We start from the raw sequence: 9,831 nt of genomic DNA, 5'->3' as shown, positions 1-9,831 counted from the left end.
ATCTATTCTAAAGCTGACAGGTAACCAGTGCAGTGAGTGGAGTGCAGGTGTAATATGATCTCTCTTTCTCCTGCGGGTCAGAACCCTTGCAGCCGCATTCTGAACTCGCTGTAGGTGCAAAATAGAGCTCTTTGGAAGAGCAGATAGAACAGCGTTACAATAATCTAGCCTTGATGTGATAAATGCATGGACAAGTTTTTCACTGTCAGCAGGAGAGAGCATATCTCGGACCTTAGCGATGTTTCGAAGATGAAAGTAAGCTGTCTTGCATGTAGTCATGATGTGTGATTTGAAGCTGAGCTCATTATCAAAGGTGACGCCCAGGTTCTTAACACATTGTCTGGCTTTCAGATTCATTTGATTTAAATAGGTCTGGACATCATTCCTTTGTGAATCACTGCCAAGAACAAGAACCTCTGTCTTCTGTTTATTTAATTGCAGAAAATTGTCAGACATCCATGTCTGTATATCATCTATGCAGTCAAACAGTGAGCAAATTGATTTTAGGGCTTTAGGTTCTAGCGAAATATAAAGTTGAGTGTCATCTGCATATTGATGATAACTAATACCATGTTTATTAATGATGTGTGGTAACGGAAGCATATATAGGTTGAATAGTAACGGCCCAAGAATTGATCCTTGGGGGACGCCACAAGTTATTTTTTGACGTGTGGAGGAAGAGGTACCTAATGCTACATAGTAATCACGCCCAGTTAGGTACGATCTAAACCAGTCTAAGACTAAGCCACTAAGGCCTACCCAGCTCTGTAGTCGATCAAGAAGTATTTCATGATCAACGGTGTCAAAAGCGGCACTTAAATCTAGCAGAAAAAGGACTGAGAGTTTGCCTGCATCCTTATTCAATCTCAAGTCATTTACTACCTTAACTAGGGCTGTTTCAGTGCTGTGGAGAGCTCTGAAACCAGATTGAAGTGTGTCATTTATTTGATTTACTTTTACATAGTCATTCAACTGGATTGACACTACTTTTTCAATGATTTTGCTAAGAAAGGAAAGGTTAGATATAGGTCGATAATTATTAAGAATTGTGGGATCAAGATTTCTGTTCTTTAATAGTGGTTTAACCATTGCAGTTTTAAAAATTTTAGGGAATTCACCCAATTGCAGAGACTGATTAACAATCGTTAGAACTTCATTTGCTAATGAGCTCAGAACCTGCTTGAAAAAGCTTGTTGGTAAAGGGTCCAGTTCACAAGTAGAGGATTTTAGTGATGAAATCACATCAAGTAGTGTTACCATGTCAACTTCTTGGAAATAAGACATATTAAAGTTAGGTTGAGTAACTGATATAAGGGTTGATGGTCTATTAGTGCTTGTTGCTATGTTCTGCCTTATACTAGTAATCTTGTCCCTAAAAAATATAGCAAACTCCTCACATTTTTCAACTGAAACAGTCTCAGGGAAGCCACAGGAGGTGGGGTTTACTAGCTGATCTATGCTTCTGAACAAGACAGCTGAGTTATTATTGGATGAATTGATTAAGGTAGAGAAATAGTTTTTCCTTGCTGATTTCACTTCACTGTTGTAATTCTGCAATGTTGTTTTATAAATATCAAAATGTACTTGCAATTTTGACTTATACAGTTTATACTGTATTATATTATTGTTATATTATTACAATCAGTTGTGAAAATCCCTGTGAAAATCCAATAGATATAACACTCTAACATTACACTTGGCATCAGTAATATGTATTGCAAACAAAAAAGTGGGGCTTCAAAATGAAAAGCCAAAAAATATAGGGAGGCAAGGCAGGCCAATTTTTTTTTATGTGCCTTTGATTTCTAATTTTTTTTAACAAGCCTCAACATACAAATATTGATAATGTCATTAGTAGCCTGAGTTGCAGCAATGAAGAGACCACCACTGGTTTGATCATACTGGAGCCTGTCAGGCTCAGGCCCATGCTCAGACCAAGCATCACCTGAGAAAATCTTGTCAAATCAGGAGGGGTACACTGAGACCAGTATCACATTAGGAGCTAGGGGCTCAAACTCCTGGTTTGAAATGGTTAATGACCCTGCTTTATGGCCAAGTGTCATTACTGAACAGGCCAAGTCAATTCTGGTTAATAGAGGAGCAGCTGCTTTTCAAAATGGAAGTGAAAAATACCTTGCCTCAAGTAGGGATAGGACCATGGGGGGCATCACTAGGAGTTTCACACATTCCTTAATCAAAGGCCTAATGGCCAGTCTGTGACTAGGCAGTGGCTACTTTACTCCCCTTCATCTGGTTGCATCTTTTGTTTTGCTTGCAAACTGTTTACAAGTAAGCACAATGCATTTGTCCACAGGTTTTCTGATTGGAAACATTCTGAGCGTATTGGTGAGCATGAGAGGAGTGAGGAGCATAGGGCTTGCATGTTAACATTACACAGTCGCTCCAAAAACACAGGAAGAGTTGATTCTGATCTTGTCAAACAAATTGATGCAGAGAGGCAATACTGGCGGGAAGTTTTGAAAAGAGTTGTTGCTATAATTAAGTTTTTAATTATAGCAAGAGAGGGGCCTTGCTTTCAGGGAAGACGATGAGCGGTTGGGATTACCTCACAATGGTAATTTCTTGGGCATTGTCGAACTGTTTTATAGCTGACCATCTCCAAGGTTTGGAGGCAAGGGCAAAGGCTCTGTGTCCTACCTCTCATCCACAATCTGTGAGGAATTTATCCACTTAATGGGAGAAAGAACAAAGGAAGCAATTATCAGCGAGATTAAAGAGGCCAAATCATGTGGACCAACTCACTTTTATTTTCAGGTTTGTAAATAATGGTGGAGAAGTAGTTGAGCATTTTCTGGATTTTGAGCCTATTGAAAATCATAGTGGGAACAGTTTGGCTGAGTGTGTTGTTGCAATGGTGGAGAACCTGGGCCTAGACTTAACTAACTGTCGAGGCCAGTCTTATGACAATGCAAGTAATATGTCAGGAAAGTACAATGGAGTCCAAGTTCATCTGAAACGAATAAACCCATTGATTTGTTATGCTCTCTGTGAAGCACATTCATAGAATCGGTGTCAATGCTATTGACAGTAACCCAGAAGCTGGCCGTTTCTTTGACTTTCTGCAATCAATGTACACATTTTGTGCCTCGTCAACACACAGGTGGGAAATGGTGTTCCGTGATACAGATGTGAAGCTCACACTGAAATCTTTCTCAGGTACTCGCTGGAGTTCAAGAGCTGAATCAACAAAGGCTCTTTGGAAATATTATGCACAATTAAGAGAGGCATTGAACAATATTTCCAAAGATTCATGGGAGAAACATGAAACTAGAAACGAGGCCTCTGCACTCTGTGGCAAGTTGGACACCCTAGAGATAGCCTTCATGGCACACTTTTGGGATACAATACTGCAGCAGTTCCCAGCCACGAGCCTGCAGTTGCAGAAACATGTCATTGACATACACACAGCTACACAGCTTCTCCGTTCTCTTTATGAATTTGTGGCAGCATAGAGAGACAATTTAGAGACAATTTTTGAAGGGTCAGCTTTAATTGTTACCGATTCAGTCTCCCAAGACTACAGACATGACCTCCAGCGCACAAAGAAGCGCAAATGTATGGTTGATGAAAGTGCAGAGCCAGGTGTTGAATTAAGTGGAAAAGAAAAGTTTCAGATTGAAACGTTCAATGTTCTAATTGACAAACTTGTGTGCTGTCTTAACCATCGGTTAACTGTATACACACACTTAACCAATCTTTTTCATGCCTGATAATATGTCCAACAGTGAGCTCACTTTAAAGGCCAAATCTTTTGCTGCAGCATATCCCATTGATCTGACCATGAGCTTGGCAGATGAACTTGTTCAGTACAAATCATTTATTTCAGAAGAACAAAAATGCCCAAATACAATGCTAAAGACCATGGTAAATTTGGATTTACAGTCCAATTTCCCAAATGTTTACATAGCACTCAGATTTTTTTTTACTTTGCCAATAACAAACTGTGAAGGGGAACGGTCATTCTCCAGACTGGCTCGAATAAAAAATGAGCTCAGGATGAAAATGTGCCAAAATCAGTTGAATTCACTCTCCCTTCTTGCAATAGAATCAGAGTTTGTTAGACAGCTCAACTTTGATGAGTTAGTGGACGACTTTGCAAGAAGGAATAGCAGAAAGAAACTTTTGTAGAATCCTTAGGTATGGTAGGTTGGCGCGGGGGTGGGGGGGGGGGGGGGGGTCGGAGTGTTGGGAGGGCCCTTTGCAAACTCCTGGCCCCGGGGCCCAGACCCCCCATAATCCGGCCCTGGGTCCTGGTAATGTATCTCATCTCTCTCTCTCTCTCTCTCTCTCTCTCTCTCGCTGATCTAGACCAATATATTAATAATGGCCTTTAAAATGCTAATTTTCTTCATCTTCTCTCTTCTGAATCCATGGAGAATCTGACTCTCTTAGCTGCTGATAGTACATATCATGTTTGTTTAACCTTGAGTTTGGTGATTGGGTTTTCGGTTGTGCATGAATTAACTTAGTTTAAAACACAAAACTGCTGCTACAGTAGAAACTGATACGGGATGAAAGTGATTCTGTGGGACGCCAGATTTATGAGGCAAAGTGAGAATAAAATGTGTTCAGTTAGTTCTCCACAGCCGAAACATACACAGACGAACTGGTAAGAATCCAAATATTTTCATAATTGTTCTGAAAAGTAACCATATTCATAGATCAATGTATATTTAATCTTTCAGAATTTATTACAATTGCGATTTGTTGAATCTTTTTGAATAATATTTCAGTACACCTGTCTTACTTTGTTAGATCTATGAATGATACCCAGAACACTGGCAATATTTTTGTAGTCTTAATATGTTATCAGTCACAAACTCTGGGTTGAATGCACGTCAGTTTGCTGTATGTGTCAGCACGTCCCACTATCGCCAGATAGTCCCAATAAACTTTAAATTACATTAAAAACTATAGATAAAAGAAAGCTTATTATTGAAAAGTATTTCAGTTCACCAGTTTAACAGTAGCATGTTCTACACAGACGCTGAACAATAATTGTATAGTTTGCAGAAATGTCTATTAAATAAGTGAGAACATAAAGAAGTATAATGAAGTTCAAATGGTAAAAATAAATTAGCAGAGGGTTAGGGTCTGTCTGTTTTTGCATTTCAATGCCACCTGAGGGCGCTGTTGAGCCCCTTTAAAACGTTGATTCACTTAGCATGTTGTGTTTTCCATTAAATGCTGGGTTTTGATTGAAATTTATAATTAAATCGCATTCAAGGAGACAGTAAGGGCGTCTGTGGATACCCACTACAAAAATTCCATACAGTCAACAAACGCAGACAAATAAATATATAAATACTGACGTTAAATATGTACATAAATTAATAAATAAAGGTTAAAAAAAGAATATACAGTATAAAAAATGCAGTGTGAAATGTACTCACATTTTCTAGAAGTGTTAAAAGGCCAAATACATGCAATGTTTTGTTGACTGTGTTTTCTTGTGCCTGTTTCCCTGGGAGATGTTTGGGGGTGAGGGGAAGCAGTGGGTTCTGCTCGTTGCAGGCTCCAAAGGGTGGACAAATTACAGACACCAGGTATCCATTTCCAAAATGCAAGCAAACACTTTTTGATGCTTTCAAGGGCTTATGAAGGATTTTAATAGCTGGTGGTTTTATATGAAGATCAGCACTGGGCCAACGATGCACAGTGTTATGATGAGAATGAGTCAGGGTGACTTTGCTGAAATGACACATCTTGTGATAAAAATGCAATGTACAACTTTGTGTTACCTGAGTAAAACATGATCCTTCTCATCCATTCATTAGGCTAATGTCTGCCATGTCTATCAAATGGTTCACAGCAATGGCATTCCTGATGAACAGGTGGTTGTGATGATGTATGATGATATAGCTTTCAGTGAGCAGTAAGTATCTGTTTAAATCTGTTTATCATTGTTTTCCCCTCAAAGCAAGATGTGTGAGCTAAACCACAGAGAATGCAGTATAATGACTGATTATACAATCCTGAAAGAAAGAATGGAAGTAAGCTAAATGTACATTTTTGGAGCTGTGTCTTTGGGGCAGAAAGTTTTTAGGTTGTTTTCTTGTTTTGTTTTGTTTTCAACTTTCCCAACAGGAACCCACACCCAGGAAAAATAATCAACGAGCCCGGTGGTCCAAATGTTTACCCAGGGGTTTTGAAGGACTACACTGGAGAAGTATGTATCCTCCAGGGTATGGCCTGATACAGTGAATGCTGTCTGGCAGTAGAGCTTTCATGCTGGGTGCATCTGAGAATTGAAGTCTCCATGAGCAGGACCAGTCTGGACCAGACAGCACAGACACTGGGCGCGCCTCAGGAATGTGTGATGGAGGACAAAATGAATGAATTAATTATTTCATGTGTGAATGAGTGAATGAATGAGTGAATGAACTAATCGAACATGTAATGAGTGAATGAATGAGTGAATGAACTAATCGAACATGCAATGAGTGAATGAATGAATGAATTAATTAATCAATTAATTAAACAAGTCATTCATTAATGAGTGAAGGAATGAATGAATGAATGAATGAATGCATTTGCATGTTTTTACAGGGTGTGTCAGTGGCTAACTTTCTGGCAGTGCTCAGAGGGGATGAAGCAGGTGTCAATAAACAGACAGAGGGGCACATAAAGGTTTTGAGAAGGTAGTTTGCCCTTGGCCTAAAAGAGTGTTATGAAATAGAAACAAGTGCAGTTTTTTAACTACCTGTCCCACCCTCTTTCTGTACAGTGATGAACATGACACAGTTTTCGTCTACTTGGCTGACCACGGCAGTACTGGGGTGTTTGCCTTCCCTAGTGAATTTGTAAGCTCTGCATTCAATGCTGTCAGCATTTGATGCGTTTTTGCAAACACCAGCGATTATATGTATTGTCTTACATTTTAGCTTCACGCGTCTGATCTTGTGGACACTATAAATGACATGGCAAGACGCCAGAAGTTTGCAAAGGTTAGCAATCAACTAGCACAACAGCTGTTGGCAAAGGTTGGCAAAAAGCTATCAGGATTTCTGCTTGTGTGTTCAACTGGCTTTATCTGGTGCTGTGAATGCTGTAGGTGGTGATTTACATAGAAAGCTGCTGCTCTGGATCAATGATGCTCCATCTCAACAAAAATGTCCAAGGTATATGTAATAACTTCATTAGGATACCACAGTATAGTTGATCTGATCATGCTGTGTACAGTTTATGTACCAAACAAGGACAGTATGTCCCCTTTGCCCATGTGGGAATGCATCTGAATTTGTACTTTGAATAACTTAATAGGATTAACTTAGTGATTAATGTTTTTTAAATGTAATCACATTTGAGTTGGGTGCAAGATTGCGGTGTGACGGGTTCTAGCTCCATTTTCCCCCTCTTGGTTCTAGCATACGGAGTAGCGGCCTGCCTGCCACATGAATCACACAGTGCCTGTTTCTATGATGAAGACAGGTTTACGTTTCTTGCCGGTGAATTCACATCCTGTTGGCTGTTCCACAGTCAGACAGTCAGTTCAGTTTCTTTTCCATCAGCCTCCCATCATGTTTTCTCCATAAACTGAAATCCCATATCTTTCAGTGAAGAATATGTTTTTAGATGGTAGTAACAATGTGTTTCCTTTTCAAAAAGTCTGATCTCGCACGGACAACCTTCCAGGATCAGTTTGTGTTTTTGCAACAAAACATCACCCAATCTACCCCTTGTCAGTACGGTAACAAGGTATGTCGAAAACTCCTAAAATTCCATTTACTTATTCCAGTTACTCTTCTGTATGAAAATTAATACTAATTCTACTTAGTTAATGTATGTATTTAGATATTCTATGCCAGTGCTTTCTAAATGCACCTGTGAAATCCTTGTACATCCCCCCATCCCTCGAGAACAGAAGTCAATTCAGTCTAAACACAGAAGAACTTCAGCTGTTTCACCCTGTCCTCCAGGAGCTGAGCAACCTGCCCATTAGTGCCTTTTTGGGAACCTCTGACCTCACAACGCAGACATCACGTTTCACAGGACCTGTGACTTTCCAACCAACCCATATCACACCATCCTCAGAAGTTCCACTGATAATTCAAAGGCACAGAATTCAGAGAGAATCTGACCCTGCGAAAAAGGAGGCTCTACAGAAAGAGCTCGACAAGCTTCTGCAGGTCAAAATCCACAGATGCAGATATCCCAGAATGAATTAATTTAGTCTGAGTTTACACCTTTTACAGTACTGCCTGACTGAAAGGCCTATCAGTAGTTTCCCAAGATTGCTCTCTCAGATCAACAAACTCAAATATATTTACTGAATGTGCAAATGTAGTACAAACCTAATACATATGACTTGGTAATTAAAAATGTATCTCTGTAATAAAATTTTATTCATACGGATTATTTTTTTATAAGACAAGAAACTTAATCAAGAAAGCTGTGCAAGACATTGCTAAGATTGCTTGTCCTGAGGGAGGTGCTAGAATCTTGACTGACAGACGACCTCTCACTCGACTGGCTGATGTTAAAGAATTAGCAGAACTGTTCAGCCATACCTTCAGTGGCTGGTGTCAGGACCAGGTGAACTCCAGCTTTCTTGTATTTCATATCAGCTAACAACCTCAGAGCTATGATAAAAAAAGCAGATGTGTATTGAAGCTTATGGTCACTGTTTCTGCACAAATGCTAATGAGAGATTTTCTTTCTGGCTTCATTTGTAGCTTGATGGTTTTGTACTTTCACAAATACATGTGTTGGTGAATCTCTGTGAGTCTGGCGTGGATGTCAGCAGGTCAGTCAGGAGAAGTACCATGCATTTGCAGTCTGTGCCTGTTTAACCCATTTAGATGAAAAAAGTCAAATCCTGAAGCTTTTGCCTAGAATGATGTGAGAGCTTTATGTGCAGTCTTTGCCAGTAAAATCACCCTTATTTTGGAGATCATTCATTGATTTTGCTCCTTTTGGTCTTATTTTTAAAGGATCAAAGAGGCCATAACCACCGTGAGCTCTTTGGCAGAATTCCAGTGAACACATCAACTCAGCACTGAAGCTTCTGCTACCATCTTCTGTTGCCCGCATCTTCTGTCTGCACATTAGCAAACCTCATTGAATATGATGATGATGATGATGATGATGATGATGAGGATGAGGATATTGGTAAAGATATTATACTGTAACCATTTCCCTGGGGTCTGATACAACATAATCGGTTGTCTCCTTACAATTTCAAGACAATAACATCTTATTTCCACATATTGAACATTGGGGGATTTTCATAACTTTTTAGATTATGAAGGTTATGGTAATTGTAAAGTTTAAATGATAAAGGTTATGGTAGCATACAGTTATAATCATAGTATATTTGTAAGTCTACTGTATGATTATTGTCAAAAAAGATAGAAGAGGAAGTGTTTCAGTTTAGTAGCTTATATTTCCACTATACAGTACACTCTGTTTTATGACCCAGACATAACTCAGACACAAGGGGGCGCTAATATCCTGTACAACTAACAGTTGAGCTCAAGTGGTTGGGGTTATAATGTATCGATAAACTGCAAGTGCATGATAAGAAACTTTCCGTGATATTTAGCTTCCACTAATTAATCATTTCTGTTTAATAATTAATTCATTAACTCTGGCTTCTGCAAGTATGTTTAATTACAATGTGTCTGTTAGGTGTACGTACATGTAGCAGTTTTTGTTTGTTTGTAACCATAACCGAATCCGTAGGGAATTTTGACAGAAGCTGGTCAGTAAACGATTCGTCAAGTGTATCAGATGTGTTGATAATGCTGATCTGATAATGCTGAATCTGTTTTTGTCTTTTACATCCACATGCAGCCGTAAACATATGAG

At 39.2% G+C, this 9,831-nt stretch overlaps 1 protein-coding gene across 1 annotated transcript; it reads left to right on the top strand.

The window, feature by feature from the left end:
* Nucleotides 1–5,492: 5,492 nt before the first annotated feature.
* Nucleotides 5,493–9,551, top strand: LOC143509627 (legumain). The gene is made up of 13 exons (XM_076998480.1): nt 5,493–5,567; nt 5,799–5,896; nt 6,109–6,190; nt 6,571–6,662; nt 6,749–6,824; nt 6,906–6,968; nt 7,076–7,142; nt 7,389–7,507; nt 7,630–7,719; nt 7,941–8,150; nt 8,392–8,556; nt 8,697–8,767; nt 8,955–9,551. The coding sequence occupies exons 1-13, from the start codon at nt 5,493–5,495 to the stop codon at nt 9,001–9,003; spliced, it is 1,257 nt and encodes a 418-aa protein (XP_076854595.1). The 3' UTR covers nt 9,004–9,551.
* The last annotated feature ends 280 nt before the right edge of the window (nt 9,552–9,831 follow it).

The sequence above is a fragment of the Brachyhypopomus gauderio genome, chromosome 3, assembly GCF_052324685.1.
Source record: "Brachyhypopomus gauderio isolate BG-103 chromosome 3, BGAUD_0.2, whole genome shotgun sequence".
NCBI lineage: Eukaryota > Metazoa > Chordata > Actinopteri > Gymnotiformes > Hypopomidae > Brachyhypopomus > Brachyhypopomus gauderio.
This window is presented reverse-complemented; position numbering and strand designations above follow the sequence as displayed.

What these genes read in the sequence shown, in the direction of transcription:
- LOC143509627 (XM_076998480.1), top strand. Translation starts at nt 5,493, where the DNA reads ATGTTTGGGGGTGAGGGGAAGCAGTGGGTTCTGCTCGTTGCAGGCTCC. An exon ending in GGACAAATTACAGACACCAG is followed by an intron (nt 5,568 to 5,798) that starts GTATCCATTTCC and finishes TCCATTCATTAG; the next exon opens with GCTAATGTCTGCCATGTCTA. An exon ending in CTTGTCAGTACGGTAACAAG is followed by an intron (nt 7,720 to 7,940) that starts GTATGTCGAAAA and finishes CCTGTCCTCCAG; the next exon opens with GAGCTGAGCAACCTGCCCAT.